Source organism: Macrobrachium nipponense, chromosome 13 (genome assembly GCF_015104395.2).
Source record: "Macrobrachium nipponense isolate FS-2020 chromosome 13, ASM1510439v2, whole genome shotgun sequence".
Lineage (NCBI taxonomy): Eukaryota > Metazoa > Arthropoda > Malacostraca > Decapoda > Palaemonidae > Macrobrachium > Macrobrachium nipponense.
In genome coordinates this window covers 39,626,414-39,652,745 of record NC_087206.1, presented here as the reverse complement: position 1 = coordinate 39,652,745, position 26,332 = coordinate 39,626,414, and the positions used below count along the sequence as shown (strand labels likewise).

Genomic DNA, 26,332 nt, shown 5'->3' with positions numbered 1-26,332 from the left:
AGGTTCGGGGTGTGGACGGATTGATCCTGTAGAGAAGCAATATTAAGTGCCACTGATTTGGAAAGAATCCAGCAGGAAAGAGGTGACAATACTTCTATAGCCCATAGATTCAGTACATAATGTTGACTTCGAGGTGGAATGTACTGCCTCTGTCTCATATGAGATCTTTTTACAGTAAGACATCAAACTCCTTGCACTCCAAGGTGTTGACCCACTGCCGTAAGGTTTTGTTCTTTCTATAGGGCCGGTCAAACTAGGTTTCACTTACCTCCTTAGAAAAACCTCGCCATCTTTGACTCCAACGTTCTGGTGTAATCACATAGGTGGTTGTTATGGCCTTCTTTACTGCCTCCCTTGTCACCATTTTCCAAGGAATTTAGGGCATCCTGTCCTTTTCCAGTCATGTGTTTTGCTAGGATCATGGCCTTCTCATTCAGTCATATTGTAAACCGAGAAGGTTTTAACTTGCACCAGGCTAGTAAAAGGGAAGCCAAAATGCAGTGGTGTAATTGGTTCCAAGGAACAATTGGCTGTTATGAAGAACAAATAAAATTAAATGGCACGCAGTGCACAACAGCATTTACGTAGGCTGTGCAAAGAAGGACAGGAAATGCTTAACCCTCTTACACCGATTGGACGTATTAAACGTCGAGATAAAATGTCTCCTGGGTGCCGATTGGACGTATTATACATAGACATAAAAAAAGTTTTTTTTTTTAATTTGTGGAAAAATACTTATAGGCCTACCAGCCGAAAACTTTTGAATCACGCGCCTTGGGGGATGCTGGGAGTTCACAGATCATGCTGTTGTTTTGTTTAGAAGCGTGTCCCAAGTGCGCATGCGCAAAATCCCTCCTCCTCACATCAGCAAGCATCAGTGACGCGTCGTCCAAGCGATCTTTTGCCGCAATCGTGTTTTGCAGAACTTGTGCGAGACTTTGAATATATGTGTTGCTACAGGATGTTCATAGAGATGTCTCAACGACGTATGGAACGCGAAAGGCCCGTTTTACCCGTCGGAAGGGATCGTGTGAGGCGTATTTTGGACTTGGATGCTGGCGAAGGACCAAGCACCCAGGATGACCTCGCGCCTCAATGCTGTTCTGTGCGGCCACGTGTGGATGAAAGTGGTTTAGGATCACAACGTGTGTCTCATGTGCCTTTAGTAACACCTAGGAAGCATTGGGGCGTCCTTAGGGGCATTCGTAGGAATTTGGGAGGCCTCCAACCAAGGGACATAGACGAGTACTTATCGGAGCTCGATCAGGAGTATGTCGCAAGTCATTTTGATGGCGGTTGGTCATCTAGTGATGAGGACATCACTCCCGATGTCAGTGACGATGAATATTTGCCCCCAATGTCCGTTCAAGGCTCACATCCCGAAAGTGAGCTCGAATTTAGTGGTTTTAGTGCCTATGAGTGGGAATCTTAGGAGGGGGAGGATGAGGATATAGGGTCTAGTTTTATCGCAGATGACGATACAGAAAGCGAAGGCCTAAGTGAGGGAGATGGGTCATTAGGGGGGTTTCGTTTGCGAAATCGTGCCAGCGCTCGTGCGCACGCACGGGCACGTAGAAGGTCGGATCGTCGCGCCAGCCAAGGTGAAGGTCGGTCGTCCAAGAGCGACAAGGGGTGGATGGAGGACCCCACCCCACCTAACATGCACCCATTCACGGCAACACCTGGGCTCACCGTACCTGTTCCTCTCACTGCTCTGGGGTTCATCCAGCTGTTCCTTACCCGGGAATTGCTGGAGTACCTGGTAGCAGAGACGGAGGACTACGCTCGGTACTGCCGTGATTACGACAATATCGTATCGCTGGCGGGACTGCAACCTCACTGACATGGCACATTTTGTGGGGCTCCACATTTTTTTTGGATTGATGCCTGCTGCCGACGTCAGGCAATATTGGAGGCGTAATTTTTTTTTTAGGTACGCCCAATGTGCCCAGCGTCATGTCCCGTGATACTTTCCTGGCGTTGGACAGATATTTCAACGCCTTTAATCGAAGTGCCATACCCCGGAATAACTCCGATCGCCCCATCTTAGTGCGCCCAGTGTTGGAATACATTCATGAACGTTGTAAAAATCTTGAGGTTCCTGGAAAGAACCTTTCTTTGGATGAGGGGATGATGCTTTACAAAGGACGTCTAAGCATTAAATTGTATACCCCCAAGAAGCCGAAGAAATATGGAGTGAAAATTTTTTTTATTACCGAGTCCAACACTGGATACGTCGTGGACTTCGTAGTGTTTTCCGGGGTCTTCTCCACGATGCGTGAAACTGTTTTCAGGCTTGTGGATCGTTTCCGTAACCAGGGATACCACCTGTTTATAGATAATTATTATAACTCGGTATCCCTGGCCCAGGAACTGTATGAAGCAGGTGTTCACGTCAGTGGTACCCTTCGGTTGGTGCATGGGGCCCCGAATGTCATCAAAAGGTTCGCTAGCCATCAGCAACATCTGGCAAGAGGAGAGACACAGTGGCGGCGGAAGGGAGCTGTCTTCGTCATCTGTTGGAAGGGTGTCCGACTCGTCCCCATGATTACGACGAGCCATGAACCCATCCAAGAGGAGGTCGTACAGCGGAAGAAGACACGTAGACAGGGCCGAGTTGTGTATGAGGAGTTTCGTGCCGAGCGCCCTACCGTCATTGGGCACTACAATAGGCACATGGGAGGAGTTGATCAACTCATCCAGTATTATCCCTTTGCCAGGAGAACCAGGTGGAGGACCCAGAAGCTCCTCAAGTACATTCTTCAGTTGGCCCTCCAAAATGCCTACATACTCTACTGTGGGTACTACGGTCGTGGTCTCCGGAGGATGACCCACTTACAGTTCCTCGAGGCAGCTGGGGATGCCCTCATCCACTTTAATCCGGATGAGTGGCCTTCCATGTCTGCCCCCCTGCCCTGAGCTGCAGATCTGCCCCAGAGGTAAGGGCAGACATTAGGAGGGCCAACTTCAGTCATCCCGCTTCTGCCGCTGCTGCCGACGGCCCTGCTGCCGGCCCCGCCCGCACCACTTCTCGTCGGGTAGTGGACCATGTGTGTTGGCTGCAGCCAGGGGATCACACACTGGAGCTCCTAGAAGGGCGCAGGTAGAAACGGTGCCGGATGTGCCATATGAATGGCAGAAGGAGAGACACCCGGTTCTTCTGTCGCACCTGCAAAATAGCTCTATGCAGGTTCGGGGAGTGTGACCGGAAATACCACAGTGCGGTCTTTTATTGGAGTGCCCTTCAGCGACAGACAGCGGAGGGCACACGGGACTGCGCGTCCCTTCGGCAGTAAGGGCGCGTTTCCCTCCTCCACCTGTACCTCATCATGTCGAGAGGAAAAAAATTCAAGACTTTTCAATGGAGGAGGGAGAAAACAAGAATAGAATGAAGAGTCAGGATTACGAGTGAGTATTCTGCATTTATTTTACAGTAATAACTTAGGTTACGAGTTTAATCCGTTCCAGAACCTACTTCGTAACCTAAAAAATTCGTAACCTGAATGGATTTTCCCATAAGAATGTTATAAAAAGCAAATAATGCATTCCACCCAACCATGAATGACCATTTCAATTCATATTTTTCCATTTATTTTTGTTCACTAAGGTTGAAAATTCGTGTAGGAATTACATAAAATTATCAAATTGAAGAATGAAATTAAATATATACATTAAAAAATATCAAATTGAAGAATGAAATTAAATATAAACACTAGATTTAATATACATGCATGCACAGTAAAACCTGAACTTTACCTTTGGCGAGTGTGGCTGCTGGCTTGACGGAGACGGGAGGAGGGGAAGGGGGAGGAGGAGAGGGTTAGGGCTTGGGGGGGAAATCTCCCTCCGTGAACACTTCTGGAAGACTTTCTGGTTCTTTCTCTCGAGAGCAGCGTTCACTACCATCACTAATTTTACGCTTACGCAACACTGTGTCGTCTTTCACAATTTTGAAAAAATATTTTTCTATGGAGGCTTGCTTTTGCCTGTTCTTTAAAATTTTATAGAAATGACCCACCCCATTATCGATAAACAAATTTGTTGCACGCCCTGACGCAGCCTTATTCGGGTGATTTTTCTCGATAAAACTTTTCACAATTTCCCAGTGTTTCAAAAAATCCTTGATCTCGCTCGAAGGAAGCGACTGTGCAGCGTCTTCTCCCTCCTCCTCAGATGAGATCTCCTCCGTTACCTGTCTTTGTTGCTCCTTGTGTAGCTCCAACAGCTCGTCGGTCGTCAGCTGCTGCCCATGCTCAGTCAGGAGGTCCTCGATGTCGTCCGTGTCAACCTCCAGCCCCATGGACTTGCCCAATGATACAATCTCCTCTTCAACTGCCCCCCTCCTCGACGGGTTCGAACCCCTCAAAGTCTCGTTCAGCAACGCAGTCGGGCCACAGTTTCTTCCATGCAGAATTGAGGGTTCTCCTGGTGATTCCCTGCCAGGCTTTATCAATCAGATTGAGGCAGTTGTAAATAGAGTAGTGATCCTTCCAAAACTCTCTGAGGGTAAGGTTGGTGCCTTCCGTTACCTCGAAGCAGCACTGGAACATAGCCTTCGTGTACAATTTCTTGAAATTGGCGATAACTTGCTGGTCCATGGGCTGGAGTATTGGAGTGGTGTTGGGGGGCAAGAACTTGACTTTAATAAACTTGAATTCGTCCAGTAAGTCCTCTTCAACGGATGGAGGATGGGCAGGAGCATTGTCCATCACAAGTAAGGCTTTGAATGGGAGGTCCTTCTCCCGGAGGTGGTACTTCACCTCGGGACCAAAAACCTCGTTCATCCACTCGACGAACAAGATCCTTGTCACCCAAGCCTTGGTATTAGACCGCCACATAACTTGCAACAGCTTCTTCTGCACGTTGTTTTTCTTAAAGGCTCGTGGATTCTCCGAGTGATACACGAGGAGAGGCTTAATCTTGCAATCCCCGCTTGCATTGGCACAAAACAGTAGGGTTAGACGGTCTTTCATGGGCTTGTGACCGGGAAGTGCCTTCTCTTCTGCCGTAATGAACGTCCTCCTGGGCATCTTCTTCCAGAATAACCCCGTCTCGTCGCAATTGAAGACTTGTTGGGGGAGGTATTTCTCGGAATCCACGAGCCTTTTAAACTCTTTTACGTAAGCCTCTGCTGCCTTCGTATCTGAGCTCGCAGCCTCACCATGGCGAACAACACTGTGGATGCCAGTCCTTCTCTTAAAATTCTCGAACCAGCCACGGCTCGCCTTAAAAGTGTCTTTTTCACTGTCCGCTGATGTGCCTGGCTCATTTTTACTCAAATCTTCGTAGATCTTACGAGCCTTTTCGCAAATGATGCTCTCACTTATGGAATCTCCTGCCAGCTGCTTCTCGTTTATCCAAACCATGAGCAAATTTTCTACATCGTCGAGAATATAAGGCCGTTGTTTCGTCAATACTGTGACACCTTTTGATGCTTTACTGGCTTTAATTTCTTCCTTTTTCTTCAAAATAAGGCAGATCGTTGATTGCGACCGCTTGAAGAATGCTGCAATGTTTTTCACGCGCTCGCCTTTATCATGCATTTGGATAATTTCCTTCTTCATTTCGACCGTAATCATCTCCTTCTTTCTCATGCTTTCCTTCTTGCTGCTTGCCTTCGTCATCCTGGGAGCCATTGTCTTTAGTATTTGGGTAATAGTAACGTAGAAGCACTATCACGGAAACACAACACGTGCGCAAATCACTAAGCAAATTTGAGAGCGTATCACAGACAGATGCGTTCAATCTTATCGCCAGCGAGATAGTGAAAGAGTTATGGTTTAAAAAGGGTCAAGGGATGCATGGGAGGAAGTTACGTGACCCTCGTTAAGTTTTGGCCAAAAAAAATGCGTTCGCAGATCCCACGCTCGTCCGATGTAAACAATGCAGGCGGCCTCCCATGATGGAAATTCGCGCATTCGTATTCCAAGTGAAATTCGTATTCCAGAATAAGGGCGTCACTTCGTAAGTTAAAAAATTCGTATACTAATCGGTTCGTAACCCAAAGTATTACTGTATATTTATTTTTATATTTATTACAAGTTTTTATATATCCGTATGTATCTATGCATGATATTATATGATTTCATTGTATGCAAAAAGATAAGTGTCACCTGCATTCCTTTTATTTATGTATTCGAACCAGAAGCAAAAAATGTAATAAATAAATAAATAAATAAATAAATATATATATATATATATATATATATATATATATATATAAATATATACATATATATATATATATATATATATATATATATATATATATATATATATATAATAATTTTTTATATATATTGGTATTTTTGGGTAAGCAAAATCAGAACGGTCTAGTAATATTCAGTCATTTATCTTCACTTTAAAACAAATTCGAAGTCTCTAGAACAATATTTAGATTTATGGTGAATTTTTGAAAAAAACTTTTTCCTTCCATCCGCGCGCCGATTCTTGGCCGCAAATCTCCGAAATACGTACATCGCATTCTCCTAATATTTGCTCCTTTTCATATTAGGAGTTTTATAGTTTCATATATGGAAATATGCGCAATTTCATGCAGAATACAACCAAAAATATTTGAAGGTTGTAGCTTTTCTCATTTTCGAAATATTTGCATATAAATCCGATAAATAGGAAAAAAACTACATTTGGTCAACTTTGACTCAACCGAAATGGTCAAAAAACGCAATTGTAAGCTAAAACTCTTACAGTCTAGTATTATTCAGTAATTTATCTTCACTTTAAAATAAATTTGAAGTCTCTAGAACAATATTTAGATTTATGGTGAATTTTTGAAAAAAACTTTTTCCTTTCCTCCGCGCGCCGATTCTCAGCCGCAAATCTCCGAAAAGCGTACATCACATTCTCCTAATATTTGCTCCTTTTCATATTAGGCGTTTTATAGAGTTTCACATATAAAAATGTGCGCAATTTCATGCAGAATACAACCAAAAATATTTGAAGGTTGTAGCTTTTCTCATTTTCGAAATATTTGCATATAAATCACGATAAATAGAAAAAAAACCATGTTTGGTCAACTTTGACTACCGAAATGGTCAAAAAACGTAATTGTAAGCTAAAACTCTTACAGTCTAGTAATATTCAGTCATTCATCTTTATTTTGAGACAAATTGGAAGTCTCTAGCACAATATTTAGATTTATGGTGAATTTTTGAAAAAAACTTTTTCCTTCCCTCCGCGCCCCGATTCGCGGCCGCAAATCTACGAAATGCGTACGTCGCATTCTCCTAATATTTGCTCCTTTTCATATTAGGCGTTTTAAAGAGTTTCATATATGAAAATGTGCGCAGTTTCATGCAAAATACAACTAAAAATATTTGAATGTTGTAGCTTTTCTCATTTTTAAAATATTTGCATATAAACCACGATAAATAGGAAAAAACTACGTTTGGTCAACTTTGACTCAACCGAAATGGTCAAAAAACGCAATTGTAAGCTAAAACTCTTCCAGTCTAGTAATATTCAGTCCTTTATCTTCACTTTAAAACAAATTTGAAGCCTCTAGAACAATATTTAGATTTATGGTGAATTTTTGAAAAAAACCTTTTCCTTCCCTCCGCTTGCCAATTCGCGGCCGCAAATCTCCGAAATGCATAAGTCGCATTCTCCTAATATTTGCTCCTTTTCATATTAGGCGTTTTATAGAGTTTCATATATGAAAATGTGCGCAGTTTCATGCAGAATACAACAAAAAATATTTGAAGGTTATAACTTTTCTCATTTTTGAAGTATTTGCATATAAAAAAATATATATAAAAATTTCGACATTCGGTCAACTTTAACTCGTCCGAAATGGTCAAAAACTGCAATTCTAAGCTAAAACTCTTACAGTACCGTAATATTCAATCATTTGTCTTTATTTTGAAACAAATTGGAAGTCTCTAGAACAATATTTAGATTTACAGTGAATTTTTGAAAAAAAAAAAATTTATGTCCGTGCGTTACAAATTCATGCATCATTTTGTGATAATATTTTTTCTGTTGCTTTGATCGTTTTACAATGTGTTATATATCAAAATGATCGCAATTTAGTGTACAATACAACGAAAAAAAAAGTAACTCGTTAGCTTTAACCGTTTTCCGCACAGCGCGATTTGAATACAATTATATATGAAATTTTTTTTGCGCTATCATATATCGCATTATTTATATATGATAATGATTTTTTTTTTCATTTCTGATGGTTGCATACTAAACTTCCGGCAATGACAAAAAAAGGAGCCAAAAATGAACTCTTAATCTCTTAATCTTGAAAACTAAGCGTGCTGTGATTTTATGAAAAAATTATTTTTTCCGCTTTCGTGCTCACTCCCAGACCGGCCCGGCATATGGGAGACAATTTTTATTATACCGCTTCGGCGTAAGAGGATTAATATGCAAGTTGGCTAAAAGCACAGGTTTTGTTCAATAAGAACATAGTTAAATAATTAAATGGACATTCAGTGTAATAACAGGCAGGCGATTATGCAGTGATAGAAACACGCAAAATGAAATGAGCACATATGTGCAAGTTTAAGTGCCTGTTGGTTGCGGATTGCACAACTGGAATAGATATTTAAGTCACTCTTCATTTCACTACTCTAACAAAACACATTGGGCTAAAAACCACAAAAAAATCAACAAATCAAGGAAAGATGTACAGAACCACAGCAAACAGAGCCCAAATTACAGTAGATTGGTCATGCTCAAATCAACAGCAATTAATTTGGAACAAATTATCTTGTCTGTGTAACTTAACTCTATCCTGGGAAATTCTCTTACACTGTAAACACTGATATCGTGCCTACCAGCCTTAGCCTCTCTAATCCTCAGAAGCAAATCCAACTGCAACAACTTTTGCATGTGCCTATGTTTCACCAGATGCTACAACCACAAGATAGGCCAACTGCAACACCAACACAGACTTTTCACTTCAGTCCCTGTTGGTAGATATCTATTCCTAAATAGCTTCTGCTAAGGAATTAATTCCTTGTCGAAATTGCTAGTCTCATTCCAGATTTCTTCAGCTGTCCCTCTCTCGAAGAGAGTACAGTAATACCCCAAACTTACTCGATTCGATTTGCGCGAATTTACAATAGCACAAACTTTTCATTGGGACCTAACTAATTATCATACACGAGTTCTTCACAATAGTGCGAACATTTGCAAATCCTCCAGAAACACTGCAAAACCCTGCAAAAGTGTTTATACTTAATTTATTATGTAAGTTTTTAAGTTTTTAAAGTTTTTCTTTATAAAATCTTTAATTATAAAAGTTTTTTTTTATTTTTGTACATGCATTAATATGATACAAAAGTTATTACAGCGCCTCTCAGTTAGTGCATATACGTACTTTTACAAGATGCCATACCCATTCACAAAGTTACTGCACTTTTCAAAGATGATATCCCTTCACAAACTTTGTTTAATTTCTGAAGTACGGACTAGTATACGTACTACAATTAGTATAAGTTTTCATGCTTTTAAGCGTAAAATCTGTATGAAAATTTTGTGTATGCTATTTATATTTTTGAAAATATATACAAAGGCAGTACATAATTCAGTGTTTGTTACTATATAAGACCTCCATGATCTACTAGTAAAACTTTATCAGACACATAACAGAGTTGTCCTTCTGTGAAAATTATTTTCTTACCCTTGGAGAAAAGTTTTGGTACAATCTGTATGTATTAGGGCTGTTGCCTAGTATAATAAGGCGCCCTATGAGGTAATGTTAGACTTGCGATAATCATACGCTAAGTCGGTTGGTTATGCACTTCCATACTCATTGGAGTGTCTTGGGGTTTGTAGATCACTTACAAAGTCGGTATTATCTTCTTTGGTTATGACGACGATGTGTTAAACTCATGATGATTCGGCAATGATGTGAGGTTCTAGTAGAAAACACGAAGTATAAAAAAATACTTATATTCTCTGAGATTACATGATGAAGTTCAGAGGAAATTTGTACAGGTCTTCTAATGACGATGGCTTGATCGCTTCTGCCAATGATGATGGCTAATTCTGTTCTGTTCTGTTCTACCATCTCGGTTACAAGTCATAAAGGAAGCAGACAGTAGCTCGAACATATGAACATACATACAAAATGAGACATTAGAAATCACGTAGGCCGTTTGAATTATAGGTTGCGGTAGTTGTCTGAAGCAGGGAGCTTGGACTAATGTTTCAAAACAAATGAATGACCACAGGTGACGGCACGTCACTTTAGCTTACCTTAGTGTATACGTCATCTTAGCGTCTCTGGTCTGATCACATTCCTGCAAGCAATCTGGTTGACCTCTTTAGTTTTAGTCTTTTATATATATGGAATAAAATTCCATATTTTTATTATGTAATCACTTACATATGTACTATGTTACATGATTATAGCACATACAGTTAATGTACTTTCAGAAGATGCGATCCCATTCATACTTTTTAAAGATGATACTCCTAAAGAGTTTTACCTCACATAATGAACATTCTCTCTCTCTCTCTCTCTCTCTCTCTCTCTCTCTCTCTCTCTCTCTCTCTCTCTCTCTTAGTTAGCCCTCACACTAGTACATGATTTTAAATTGACTGAATTTTACCTTCACCCTCAGCAAATATTACATGTACATACATGTTTTCTTTATCTTATTGAACTGTGTACCTTCATTATGACTGGCTTTTGAAGTTTACCTAGTGACCCAAAGAAAACTTCTTTTATAAATGAAATTACAGTAACTTTAATATCATTTAAAAGTTAGCCTAATACTTACGGAGCATGATTATGGCCATATTTAGTGTTCAAACTCTAGAATCAAGCATTTATTGGCATTTTCAGAGACCGTGCCAAACTTACACAAAACTTCCCCTTGTGTGAGGGGGTCTGGAACTTAACCTCACTTAAGTTCGGGAGGGTCAAGAAAACTCACTCTGTACTACCACCCATCAGGGAGTCCGACTAAATTCCTTTGTTGGGTTTGAAGGACGAGTATTTCCAACACAGGCAGTTCCCAATTATCAGCAGACTCGGTTAATGGCAATCCAGTTTTATGGCGCTTGTCTAGTGCCATAAAATCTGTGATTTATGGCGCCATAATGGGCAGTTTCGATTATCGGTGCCATAAGGTGCCAATAATAAGAGTTAAGGGGGCATAACATACCTAACAGAGGTGCCATTAACCAAAACTCCATGCCATAAACGCCATGAATTGTAGTTTCGGTTAATGGCGGTTTTTGTTTATCAGCACCCCTCCAAGAATGGAACCCCCACCGATTACCAGGGACTGCCTGTACTCACCTGTCAATCCTACTGCAAGTCTCTCCACTTCGTTTCCCAGGGAGACTTCATACCCCCTCTGAGCAGACAGCTCCATGCATATCCCTGTTGTGAGCTTCCAACTTCTTCCAAAGTATTCACATGACTTCTCACCTTGGTTTTGACTCTGGTATGTCTCCTGATACATCAATGATCGATTGGTCCTGGTGAGTTCTCATGCACAGTTTTTCTAGAACAGGACCAACTTCTTGGATTTAGTCACAGCCTGAGAATTGCATGGACTTGATTAGTCCAAACTGTCACCCAAGCAAAGAATAAGTATTTGCAAGGCTAACAGATACATCAGTGAAGTTGTCCTTGTCTCAACATGGTCGACCAGCTCGGCAGTTGCAAGCCATTCTTGGTTGCATGCTGTCATCAAGAAGGCCAGTTCTTCATGTGTGGCTTCTTCACTCCCTTCAATGCAGATTGAAGGGTGGTCCTGGTTTTCAACAAGGGACTCCCCATTCCTTCCCTTCCTCTCTTAGAGAAAGATAGACAGGACTTAACCTAATGGGTAGACGACATGTATCTCCTCCGGAGTTTTGCTACAGGCTTCCCCTCAGGAAATACTTTGTGCCTCAAGGCATCGACCAGAACGGCAGTCACCCACTCGTAGGTTGGGTACCTAACCTGCAATTCAATATCCTGGAACTTTTCACCTCTTCAAAAGCCTCAGGATCCGAGGATAGGCACTCTGTGGTGTTAATAACCATTGGGATCACAATAGTTCTTTAGTCAACAAGAAAAGGGGCTAGTGTCCTTTCATCTCCTCAGATTGATAGTGCAGGAGCACAGGTGGGCAGTGGCACATTCAGTACAGTGGTCAACCAGACATATTCCAAGCAAGATGGACGTAATGATAGATAAGTTCAGTCACTAAGGTCGGTGTTAGGGACAGTTGATCTTGACAACTCAACATTCCATTAGATTGTTCGGCCTTGGAAGATAGCCGAGTGAGACTTTCAATCCCAACACACCAAAGCTGTTAATGTTCAGCTCTGTCGTTCTGGACTGTGGGCATAAACTACCAACAGCCCTACCACGTTGGAAGCATAGCTTCTCGTCCAATTAGCAAAGTTAAGCAGCATTGGATCTGGCCAGTACTTGAACGGGTGACCAACTAGGAACACCAGATGCTGTTTGCATCTGTGCAACATATTTTGAATCCATGATATAAGTCTTAGATTTACGTCCTTCCCGCCACTGTCTGATTTGCTGGGTGATCAACAGGGTATGATCATTCTGAATCTGAACTGGGACCCTGGTGACTACCGAGTGATCACAGGCTATCTGCTTTACCACCTAAGGATTTGACCTTCAAGTCTAAGTGCTGACAACTCATTAGTTCCAGCTTGGCCAAGAGCAGTATCCAAGAGCAACATATCTTTCAGCTTTGTGTGATGATCAAACGAGCATACTCCACAGTGACGTAATGGACAACAGTATGTTCTGGGCGAGATTTCAAAAGGTCAGGGGTATTGGTCTGCCCCTCACATTCGGAAGATCCTGTCTGACATGTATTAACTACGGGAATGTAGTCACAACAGACCACATTCTGGTCGTCTCCTTTTACTATTCAGGACGTTGCCCATAGATCCTTGGACTTTCCTTGGGTTCTGTGGTGGCTGCTCAGCAGTCATGTCGTTTACCTAGGTGCCATTGGGGACAGGCGATATCTCTCCCTAAGGTGTATGGCTGCTAAAGAGGTGTGTGTGGGAATGGCCTCCTACCTTTCTCTTTTATACTCTTCCTCTCCCAGTGGGCAGAGGGACGGTTAGCAAGCCATCATGTGCTGGACAGGCGTGCATGCAGGTGTAGATTGTTGATAATTGTGGGCCGTAAAGCCCCTCGTTTTGAGATATAAGCTCCTCAATAACTCAAAAAATCTCTGGAGGAAGGAAACTTGTGGCTGCTCTATGATTCCTTTATTCCTCTCCCAAAAAATTCAAAATTCAAACAGCTCCAGGAGCTAGCAGCAGGTCCCATAGTTCTTTTTTATGTATCTCAATTCATTAAAAAATTCACAATAATCGTACAGGCAAGATACACCAACCAGTTATTGGTACAACAAATTACAGTCTCACTATCAAAGTTAGCAATAAACTCCAAAAAAGCAGGGCACAAATATAACAAGGCACAGGGGATGGGGAAAAAGTATGCGACCATCGCAACACGGGAACCAATATTTGTTTTACAACACAAACACAATTTACCTGATTATACACTCAGTTATAACTGTCATATAAGAAATGCTTAACAATTATTCAATACCTTCTTAAAAAGGGTAGACCTCATGACAATTTCAATGTATTGATATTATGTAACCAAATCGGAGCATTCTCTTGGACACCACAACATACATTTTAACAAAACGTAAACACAAGATCGAGAGTATTCTCTTGTAAAACAAACATGTATTTAACATCCTCCCAACCATAGGAGTGTATAAGCACTCCTATCAACAAGAAACCTTTGCTTCTCAATAATCTCAAATTACAAGTCAAGTTTAACAGGTACCTTAATAGACCTTCCCTTTCAGGTTTTACCTACTGTAGACTCAGAGGGTGATTCAACTGGATCCACAGGATCTGCTGCAATTGGATTGTCCTTTATTGCATTAGTGAAGTTACAAACCTTTTCCTCACTAATATCGGATTTTTCTAAATTATATAAGTTTTGCACAGGTCTAGTTACAAATCCACATTTAGTTTTAACCTTGGCACTTCTCACCATTCCATCTTGACCAGGGTACAACTCAGTAATAACTCAAGTGGCCACATTAGCCTTGGCACCCCTTTACCATGCAAGGCAGGTTTCTAAGGTATTCTGATTGCCAGATTTTCAAGAATATCTCCCACTGACTCAGACGCAAGAACCTTCTAACACAAATCTTTCGAGGTTACAACTGAAACAGGGTCATCTGCCAGTTCCAACTGAGTACCTGCTGAACAACTGATAAAAAAAAAAGAGATGATGTAAGGGGATTAGCAACATCAGGTTCTTCACCTAGAAAATGTCAATGGTCTAGAATTGATACAGGCCTCCACCTCATGGAAAGTGGTTTCTAATTCACTCCTAGACAATGTCTTTCTTAACACAACCTTCACCAACCTAATGAGGCATTCCCACCAGTCTCCCCACCAAGGTGCATTGGGTACAATAAACTTCCATTGGGGCACCCTGGGGCCATTAAAAGTACACTTTGACAGGAACATACCAGGCTCCTTCAGTACATCGTAGGCTTCCTTAACTCTTAAACAGGCCTCAGCAGGGCTATCGCCCCAGAAAGCCAGTCATCAACATGCCTCTCTTCCAACAGCTGACATGCTAATTTGTAATTAGCTGCTGTGTGGGCTAGGCCCTTTATCACTTTCTTTGCCTCGTCCTCCAATACAGAGCGGAGGTATGTACGTGAATTTAGAAAGAAGAGGTATAGGCTTGTCATCAACAATAGTCTTAAACGGATCCTGTTATTTTCCTGCCAAATTTTGCTATCTCAAGTTGAGGCAATTGCACACAGATTGCTTCACTACTAGGCTCACTTGCAGAAATTACACTGCCTTCACAAGTCTGTCGCCTAACCTTTCTAGGATTTCTGCAGTGGCAATACAGGGTTTGCCTACCTCTTGGAGAAAACCATTGGCCTCATAGATTCCTCTTTTGACTCCTTCAGGATTCTTGATCAAGCATTGCACCTTTTGATTTATTTCTTCCCATTCAAACTTCGTGTAGTCGAATTTGTCCACTAGTGTAGTCATCTCGTGCCAGGTTGGTTTACCTAGCCCTCTTACGCCGACTGGACGTATTTTACGTCGACATTTTTTGTCTACCGTGTGCCGACTGGATGTATTTTACGTCGACTTACAAAAGTTTTTTTTAAAATTCGCGGAAAAATGCTTATAGGCCTACCAGCCTAAAACTTTTGAATCACACGCCTTGGGGGATGCTGGGAGTTCACGGATCAAGGTGTTTTGTTTACAATCGTTACGCAGGCGCGCAAGCGCGAATTTCTTTCTTGCCGCACTAAAAAGTATCTGTGACACATCTCGGAAATTATTTCGTCACTTTGACATAATTTTTGTACCATTGTAAATTAGCCGTTACATGAAGTATTATATATGAAAATGTGCGCATTTTTATGTAGAATACAACAATAAAATACTCATGATTGTAGCTTTTATCAGTTTGGAGATATTTTCATATAAATAACGATAATTGCCAAAATTTCAACCTTCGGTCAACTTTGACTCTACCGAAATGGTCGAAAAACGCAATTGTAAGCTAAAACTCTTATATTTTAGTAATATTCAATCATTTACCTTAATTTTGCAACTAATTGGAAGTCTCTAGCACAATATTTCGATTTATGGTGAATTTATGAAAAAACTTTTTCCTTACGTCCGCGTGGTAACTCTTCCGAAAAAAATCATACATGCGATTGTGGTAATGTTTGCACCATTTTAAAATTAGCCGTTATATAAAGTTTTATATATGGAAATGTGCGCAATTTCATGCACAATACAACTAAAAACAACCCATGGTTGTAGCTTTTATCAGTTTTGAGATATTTTCATATAAATAACGATAATTACCAAAATTTCAACCTTCGGTCAACTTTGACCCTACCGAAATGGTCGAAAAACGCAATTGTAAGCTGAAACGCTTATATTCTATTAATATTCAAGCATTTACCTTCATTTTGCAACAAATTGGAAGTCTCTAGCACAATATTTCGATTTATGGTGAATTTATGAAAACAATAACATTTTCTTTACGTCCGCGCGGTAACTCTTCCGAAAAAATCATACGTGCGATTGTGGTAATGTTTGCACCATTTTAAATTAGCTGTTACATAAAGTTTTATATATGAAAATGTGCGCAATTTCATGTAAAATACAAAAAATAATTGAAGGTTGTAGCTTTTCTCATTTTTGAAATATTTGCATATAAATCACGATAAATAGAAAAAAAACCACGTTCGGTCAACTTTGACTCTACGGAAATGGTCGAAAAACGCAATTGTAAGCTAAAACTCTTACAGTCTAGTAATATTCAGTCATTTATCTTCATCTTGAAACAAATTCGAAGTCTCTAGCAAAATATTTAGATTTATGGTAAATTAAAAAAAAAATTCCTCTTTCCTTCCTCCGCGCGGATTCTCCGCCACAAATCTCTGAAATGCGTACGTACCATTCTCGGAACATTTGCTCCGTTTCATATTAGGCATTTCATAGAGTTACATATATGAAAATGTGCGCAATTTCATGTAGAATAAAAGGAAAAATATTTGAAGGTTGTAGCTTTTCGAATTTCCGAAATAATTGCATATAAAAAATATATATATAAAACAATTCGACATTCGGTCAACTTCAACTCGTCAGATATGGTCGAAAACTGCAATTGTAAGCTAATACTCTTACAGTATAGTAATATTCAATCATTTGTCTTCATTTTGAAAGAAATTGGAAGTCTCTAGGACAATATTTAGATTTATGGTGAATTTTTGAAAAAAATATTTGTTTACGTCCGCGCGTTACGAATTCATGCATTATTTTGTGATCATATTTTCTCTGTGTTGCTTTTATCGTTTTACAATGTGTTATATACCAAAATGATCGCAATTTAGTGTACATTACAACGAAAAAAAAGTAACATGTTACCTTTAACTGTTTCGCGCACAGCGCGTTTTGAATACAATTATATATGAAATTTCGTTTTTGCGCTATCATATATCGCATTATTTATATATGATAATGATAATTTTTTTCATTTCTGATGGTTGCATACTAAACTTCAGCCAATGACAAAAAAAAGGAGCCAAAAATGAACTCTTAATCTTCAAAACTAAGCGCGCTGTGATTTTTTGAAAAAAATATTTTTTCCGCTTCCGCGCTCACTCTGAAACACCTCCGGCACACGGGAGACAAATTTTTTTTTACCGCTTCGGCGTAAGAGGGTTAGTAAAGCTTCACTTAAATTTTCTGTGGCAAAACGCAGCCATGTTTCAGCATTTAATTGTGCCAATTTAAGATTTCTTAACTTGATCAAATCATCTGGAAAACCAGGAAATTCATCTCCACTTTCTTCTCCTCGGTCTGGGCACCATATTGATAATTGTGGGCCATAAACCCTGCAACCCCCCCCCTCCCCCCCCCATTTTGCATTTTGAGAGTCTCCTCAATAACTCAACCTCCGGAAAAAGAAAACTTGCAGCTGCTCTATGGTTCCTTTATTCCTCCCACAAAAAATCAAAATTCAAACAGCTCCAACCTCACAGCACGTCCCACAGTTCTTTATGTATCGCATTCCATTAAAAAATTCACAATACTGTAATGGTAGACAGGATACACAAACCAATTGGTACAACAAATTACAGTCTCTTTATCAAAATTAGCCATAAACTCCGAAAAAGGAAGGCACAAATACGACAAGGCACAGGATGTGGGTGACAAGGCATGGGGGATGGGGAGAAAGGATGCAATCATTGCAAGAAGGGGAAACCAATATTTATTTTACAACACAAACACAATTTACTTGATTATACACCCTATAACTGTCATACAAAGAAATTCTGAACAATTTATACAATATCTTCTTAAAAAGGGTAGACCTCAAGAAAATTTCAACATAGGTACTGATATAATGTAAGCACAATCGGTAGCATTCTCTTGGACGCTACAACATACATTTTAACAAAGCATAAACACAAGATAGAGAGCATTCTCTTGGACAACAAAAATACATTTAACATAGATGACTGAGTATCCTTTCCATAATCTAGCTCAATTTGGATTAATAGGTGCAAGTCCTATCCTCTCTCTAACAAGGGAAGAGGAGGACTAACAATTAACAAAACCATTGGTTATCATCAACTTAATTGTCCCCGACAATATGGGTTCATCCCAGCCTTTCTTCTAATCAATGATGCTACATGCCATTAATCTCAAAGGCCCAAAATTCTGGCAGTTGAACATCACACATATTCAACAGATCCCAGGCATGAGTCTCCATCCTTTGCTCTTACATGACCAGGAAGGGAGACCCCAGGTGAGGCCAAATACCAGTCAGTTCAGAGTTTTCCCCAGACTCCTCCCACCAAGAAGTACGTCTCCCATAACATGTATACGGACAGGAACAAATGAAAAATGTTTTAATTAATTTGTATTTTTCCTCAAACCTGAGGTTTCTGCATAAATGCCCAGCTCTAGCCACTCCTCATTCTGCTACCTGGGCCAAAGGGTACAGTGAGTGCATACCAAATGGATGGCTGAGCTTCCTATCCTACTGTTGGTACCCAACTACCAGTAACCACCTTGTTTGTGGTTAAATGGCCCATATGAAAAGACCTCACATTTGTATATTAAGAAAAATGCAAATTACTTTATGAAAATTTTCCATTTTGTTTGTCCCATTTTTGTTAGGTCTGCGGTATGTCAAGATAATTAGTATGTAGATTGAGATTAGGACTTAGTTTCTTTCCTCCAAGAAGCTGACTAACATTTTTTTTTCAAGAATAATTAAGATACAATATTTCAAGAATAATTAAGATACAATATAGTAAATATTGGTAAAAAAAATTAATACTTTTAACATTTTTCACAGATAAAACTATAATACAGTTATAGAGATCCACATACCATATATTAATGTTTTTTCACACAAGTTTCTCTGTGCTGATGATGATGGTAATGTTTTATTAATAATGTCTGATACCATATATTACAGGAGGAGTGTGAAGATTCTGTTGCAGAAGTCAGTAAGATGATCAACACACATGAGAAGGAGGTGCGTGAAGATATGGCACTCTCGGTGCTTATCTTGGCTGAAATGCAAGTACATATGCCACCTCTGAATGCTGGGGCAGGTGTAATTCACTGTCCACCTCTAATTTTGGTGATTATAATAGCGCTCATGGTCCTTATCTCGACACAACATTCACTTCTGGCATCGTGATACATATGGCTGCCTAATTTTGCAATTTAACTAGAATTGCCTAGGTAGCATTTTGTTACTAAGTTGTGCATGCGTATATTGCGTGCAGAGCCCCATTGCCCAAAAGTGGGTGGTGCGTGTGGTTCACATGGCCAGTAGCTTCCATGAACCCAACCTTTATATACCATTTTTTGTATTGCACCGTGATAACTCACAGGCTGCGTCCCTGCGATGCCCATTCCTGTGATCCAAAACATATAATCCCGCCAAAAGAAAATATATCTAGTATATATATATACATATATCATTACCTTTATACAGGTGCGCAGCTGGCACAAGGGTAGTGTCTTGCTTGACATTATCAAAACATTTTGTAAGATTTAATTTTTAATCTTATGAAAGGCTTTTATTTCTAAAGCCCAAATCTGCAGAATTGCTGATAGGAAAGGCTGGCAGAAAGGAGTGCTAGATGCGGGAGGAGTGTTGGTGGCATGCTCACTGCCTTAACTATACCATTCCCCAAGCCTGGGAGAGTCAGAGGAGTCATTGTCTTCTGACCTCTAAAGGTTCTTGTCCGTGGTGGGTCTTATTGTTGTTGGTAATTCCCCCTCCCACTCCCCTTACTAATCTTGAACCACCAGTCACCAGCTTACAGGGGAACCACACAACTCTTTTTCAGCTGCGTTCAAGTGAAAATCACGGTTGCCTTAATGAAAGTTGACGTTTATAGCTATGATGGGAAGATTTTTCTGATTTGAATTTTATATATTTTTATTATCACAAACTTAAAAGTAAAATAAAAAAAATATATAGAAAGAAGCTTAAAGGTTGTGTACTTTCCTCCCAAGTTGGTCATCATTACTGTCATGTTAATCAGAAACAAACTGGTGAAAAATGGGAGTTTTGATCATAACTTTTCTTTGTGCTGTACGAAAAGATGTGCTGTACTATAAAATAATACAGAATACTGCACAGGAAGAATGATGATTAGGCCTCCTCCAGGTACTTTTTATTTAAAAACTTTTGGACTCGCCACATCCTTGGTAACTTGAGCCTCAGGACCTCTCTTAGGCTGTTTTTTTTTTCTAATTTTCACATGTTAATGTTGATATTTGACATTACAAGTGAATACTTGTTATGAATTTTTATGATGTCTTAGTCATTTTTTGGTGTAAGTTGGAGTTTTTATTTCTGGTACAGGATCTATTCTTTCCCAAGCACTTTTTGTCAATTTTTCTTTTTGTTAGGTACATGTATTGTCTTGCAAGGATGACAACTTGAAGTGAATCCTATTTTATATATATTTAAAATTAAAAACAGTAGTACCAAACTCAGTTTCACATTTTAAATAGAGAGCAGTTAAACAAATTTTTTATAGTAATGAGTTCCCTAATTTTTAAGGTCTAGGGAACAAAACTTTCTCATTTGTACAGTACATTGCATGTTCATGTCTTTGTCTACTAAACATAGTTAGCTAAGAGTTTTTTTTTCGGTATTTTAACTTTTATAATCATTGCCCCCATTATTAAGGATGTCAAATCAACTAAGATTCAAACAGGTGTCTGAATTTCTAAAGATTTATCTTAAATCCATACAGAAATAAGCAATTTTCTCTCTAAAATCTCTGAAGTTTTTTTATAGTATACTATATTCTTCAACAGCTTTCCCCCTTCATACTTTACTACCAGCATCTCTCTTAGGATAATCTTTGTATTATAAAAGGCCAGTTTTCTTGAACTGTATCTTCACCCTATCTTAAAACAGTTCATGACCAATGTATCACAAATTAAAGTTTTGAATTTTTTACATCAAAATAGTATAAGCTGGAGAAATTACTTTTATGAAGTTTTAATTTCTTGTTGTGCATCACAAGATGTTGTAGCTGTATACATGACTGATTCATGTAACAGTCATATGTAATAATGTGGAAAGGGAAACATTTTAAGTAATTACCCAATTCAATAATAAGACCATAAGTTTAAGATTTTCCATAGTTCTTCTACATAAAAGCAAGTACTCCAAAAAGAGGGTTTACAATAAAGAACTATTTTGAAATGGAAAAGGGAAAGTTCCTTGGTATTTCATGAAATGTACAAAATTTAATGAGTACCATACATTAATCATGGTCCATTCTAATTTGTAATTCAATTGTTCATGCTGCAAAATGTTAATTTTTGTTATTGTCCAATAATTCTTCACCTAACACTAGTAATACGAATTCTATAAAAGTGGCTTGGGAGAAGAGTAAGTCCTGCTGATACTATATTTAAATATTATTGTTATGGTTTCCTGCATTGTGACTTTTTCAATAATCTGTTCCAAATTAAAATTATGATGCTTGGTTAACAGTCTTGTAAACACAATTGGCAAGTGTCACAATTGGTGAGTGTTTATGTTAGTGGTACTGTTGTAGGAAAAGTAAATCCAAATGTCACTGATTATTAAGGGTCAGCACTACTATCACTGTTAATATGGAATTCACCAAGTATATACTCTAATCTGGGAGAAATTTTATTGACTGTTGTATAATGTTTAGTATCTGACCAATCGCTGAGCAACCAAAAAGGACCAAACTATGTTGGCCAAATCAATGTATGTAATTCTATCAACAATAAGAGTACCAATATTTCTTTATTGTCTTTACTCTAATTTAATTGGCCTTTTAAGGGATGTACATTATCTTTACTTCTCAATAGAAAAAGTAGTCTGATGTCATGTGATATGCTACACTTGTGTGGCAACACTTATAATAATAAATAGTTCACAGTTATGTTTATGGAAATTGTAATATAAACAAGAGAATTTATATCAATCCACATGCACATACTGACTGTACAGTGTACATAAAATTAGAGGGCATTTTTCTTTTTAGAAGGCATAACAGCATTTTAAAACCTTTGCCTTCTTTATATGTTGATTAACAAGTGCAAGTGTTGATAAAATGGCACAAAATTAAATAATGCAGGTTAAAGATTGTATATATTATATAGTATTGTTATTGTACATAACAATGTACAAGTTGAATTGTTGTCTAATATAAAGCTATGTACACTACTACTCAAGACAAGTTTCACTTCATAAAATGAACAAGTTTCACCTCATGAAAGAAATGTGAATATTCAGACACTGAAGAGCAGTTGCTCCATGTCATTACAGTAAGTAAATGCATAATTTAGTATCTGTACTGACTAAAGTTTAGTATACTATTTATATTTAAAACAAGACATTTTTTGGGTTTGCACCGAATCTCAAGATTACATTCATATACCAAGGCTGACTTACAATTTTTTCTTGTGTTGCCCCATGCATCAGCTTGTAAATATCATAAAAATAATTGCACTTTAGTGTCTGTAGATTTACAATCTCTCTAATCATCTGATGTTTAAAGTGTTAGAAAATTCCTATGACACCTGACAGTAAATCCAGGTAGACTTACTTACTAACTGTTCCTAGCACAGAAGGCTTCCTGACTCACCAGGATGTGCACTGACTTAGCTTTTATCTCTCTCTCTCTCTCTCTCTCTCTCTCTCTCTCTCTCTTCTTCTCTCTCTCTCTCTCTCTCTCTCTCTCTCTCTGTGTAACTTTTCATCTCTTAAACCTATATGAATATATATATATACCATGGTGTATTCATCCCAGAATATGACAACTATCTTGCTATGACCTCCGTGGAGATATCCTTCCAAAATTATGTTATTTGTGACCAATAAACTTTGTCCCCTTAATTGGATGATTGCATGATTTTTCAAATTAATGTTACACTTAACCTGTACTAAAAGAAATTTTTAACAATCCACCTCGCTAATGTCTGTGTATTTGTTGTAGAGCAAAGATTTGCAGTTTCTAGGTGATTTTGTTAAAAACTATTGAAAGCCTTCCTTTTTGACTAAAGACATTGTGCATTTTTTTACTTATATTTTTTCAAGATATGTGGACAGGATTTTGTGCTACAATGACAAGTTTTGTTTGAAAGTGGAGTCAAAATGTATTTTGTGGTAATCTATAATTTTCATGAACTGTAAGAAGCCATCAACTAGAGATGAGATGTGGAGGTTCTTGATGAAATGGATAACCTTTTTATGATAGAAAGAAAAATAACATTTCACACCTGTTTACAAGAGTATTAGGCAGTCAACATAAGTAATAACAATGGATCAAAACAAGCTACATGAGCCAATGAATAAGATGCATATGCATTAAATCAAGAAAGCTTTATAACTTTTACCTTCTTGCCTTGTTACATATCATCACTTGATTTTTGGCTTTCTTGTATTTTATTTTACTTCTTCCATTAGCTTGCTTTGGCTTATGGTTATGGTCACTGTGGTGGCATGCCTTACATTAGGGAAGAACAAATCACAGCTTTGAATACACGCTTATGTTGTTTAGCTGCAAACAAAAGTATTCAACCATTTGTGGGATTAGGTATGGTTGTCCTGTAATTTTAGTGCTATAAGGTTAATATGGTAAACATATCAGGTCTGGTGTTAGGCCACCATTGTTTCTCCAATGCTTCTTGAAATACATAAGAAAAACTTTACAAATCACTCACTGGTTATGGTTTCAGAAACTGTATTAGAGTATTTATATTTATTTACATTTTCCACATTTTACAATGTGAAAGACCTTCAGAACAGTAGTACATTATTTTGTTACTTCTAGCACCAGAGCTTATAGTTTAGCATAATGATCTGTGGCTATTTTTAGTGTGTGTTGTATTCAGTGTGATCAGTGTATGCTATTAAATAGTCAGTGAGGTAGTCTTTGTTTCACCTGATGACTTACTCTTGGATATTTTTCATAAATCAAGAAGTGTTCTTATACTATTTTAATGATACATGTTGCTATTGTCAATCTGATCATTTTTCAAGTTATCAAAAAAATAATCTTATAAAACAGATCATGACAAATACAGTATATACTAAAGAATTAAAGAATTAGAAAATTATATGTAAAAGAGAAAAAAATAGAACAACATTGCATTGGATTACAAACCTCCTCACCTTTTCTCTGTGGTTGGTTATCATCGTCATCTTGTCCTCACCCTTCCTTCTTCCCTTAATATGAACTTTGCATTTTCCAGCCAAACTGATTTTCTCGCAGAGAATTGTGACCTGTGTTGTAAAATGTCCCACTGATGGCATGTTGAAATTTTAAAAAGTAAATCCTATCGTTTTGCTAAACATGGGTTTTATTTTCCTCCAACTTACTTTGATCGTAGAGGCAGACACCAGATATTGGCGGAGTTCTGTTCCCGGGGGTGTGCCAATAAGCTAAAACCGCCATTAACCGAAACTCGGCAATTTATGGTGCCATAAGCAATTTATGACGCCTCTGTTAGGTATGTTATGGCGCCATAACTATTATTGGTGCCTCATGGCACCGATAACCAGAACTCAACCCATTATGGCGCCATAAAACGCTGATTTTATGTTGCCAGACAACCACCACAAAACGATCGCCGATAATTGAGTCCGTCGATAACCAAGGAATGCCTGTACCTGAGAACTAATATGGCATTTAAATACAAATATATAAAAAGCAAATATATCAAAGTTACTCTAACATCTATAGCTCAACAGTGATAAAAAAACAGGTAAAAGTATATTACCTTAAGCCCCGTCCACACGACAGGCAAATGCCCGGCAGGCACTCTGATTTGCCCGGAATTCTCTCGCTTTGAAACAGTGTTACCAGATCAAACAGCCCAATTAAGGCAGGCAGTAGACACAGGCAGGCGAACGTGACTTGGGTCAGACGCCGGGCAGAGGGCAGTCAGAGCTGTGGCAGGCAACGTCGGGCATATGTGATTATCAAGAAAGTACTATTATTATCATTGACGTTACGCTTCGTGGTGTCGAGAGAAATCTATTTTTGTCTATATTAACGCAACTGGGTTTCTGTAGAAAGTCCCATCACTAATGGCATCAATAAAAACTGCAATCCTGATTCGTCTGACATAAAATGCAATCTGACGACTGAGCCATGAAGACCCCGCCACGTCCTCCAATGTTACGTAGTATCAAGATTACTTTTATGAATAAAAATATACGGTATACTGGTCCGCCCTTAATTTTTCATTCTGCATCGTAAGAATGCTATTATCTTTAAAATTCGGCTGCAAAAGAAAATTACCTGTGTCTATTTCCCACAGTGTTTTGCAAAATATATTACGGGATATTGTAAAGATTATTATTATTATTTTATTTTATTTGTTTTGGTTCTGTGGTAATCCCAAGAGCAAAATAGTCTGCTTTTTTCTACCTGTTTTATAAACTTGCAACTTTTGAAATTACCCGATGAATAAGCAACGCTCTTTCTACACGTTATTCAGCATTTTATCTTGACTTATCTTTCATTAATGCATACATATTTTTGGGGGTATTTGACTGTACGCATGTAAACATTAATCTTTATTTCCTGCATCTTCTCCCTGCATCAAGAAAAACTCACCGAGTTTTCATCTTTTTTATAATTTCTTTTAGTTTAAAAAACTGATTACCCTGACGCTGTTACAACTTACGTCGATCAGCTTTAGAAAGTAAGAGGAAGCTCATCTCGTCTGGGCAGCTAGGTAGAAGATAGTACTAATGTGTAGGCTGATCCCAGTCAACTTGGAGCAAGTGGGAAGGAAGAGACTGGGAGGGCGAGAAGCAATGGAAGGGGGGATGGGGGGGTGAGTTGCACGGACTTTCACTGGATGCCTAGAAGAATCATTATTCCGCTTTAACACTGTTTTGACAAACATGGGGATGAAAAAGAATGATGATGATGAACAAGATAAGATAACAACGTGGATAAAGTGTATTAGTTTCGTTTGCAGAGAAGTTAAATCGTAATAACAGTTAAGATTCTTTATCTTTTAACCTAATGTATAAAGATCACATCAGTTTTAAATATATAAGTAGTTCAGTCAGGGGCCAATAAACGAAGAGAGAGAGAGAGAGAGAGAGAGAGAGAGAGAGAGAGAGAGAGAGAGAGAGAGAGAGAGAGAGAGAGCGTTTACGGCAGTGGCGGCTCGAGGCTATCATTCATAGGGGTGCTGTTTATCACATAATTTTCTTTTAATTCTTTGATATTAACTGCATAAATAC

General features: G+C 38.7%; 1 protein-coding gene across 4 annotated transcripts in view; it reads left to right on the top strand.

Annotated features, from left to right (window-relative positions):
- The window catches only part of LOC135225755 (uncharacterized), a 706,758-nt gene extending 682,337 nt beyond the window's left edge, over positions 1–24,421 (top strand). For all 4 annotated transcript variants that reach the window (XM_064265200.1, XM_064265199.1, XM_064265198.1 and 1 more), the window contains one exon: positions 19,031–24,421. In XM_064265200.1, coding sequence (XP_064121270.1) covers positions 19,031–19,258 — 228 coding nt within the window. In that variant the 3' untranslated portion in view covers positions 19,259–24,421. The remainder of the gene's footprint in view (positions 1–19,030) is intronic.
- The last annotated feature ends 1,911 nt before the right edge of the window (positions 24,422–26,332 follow it).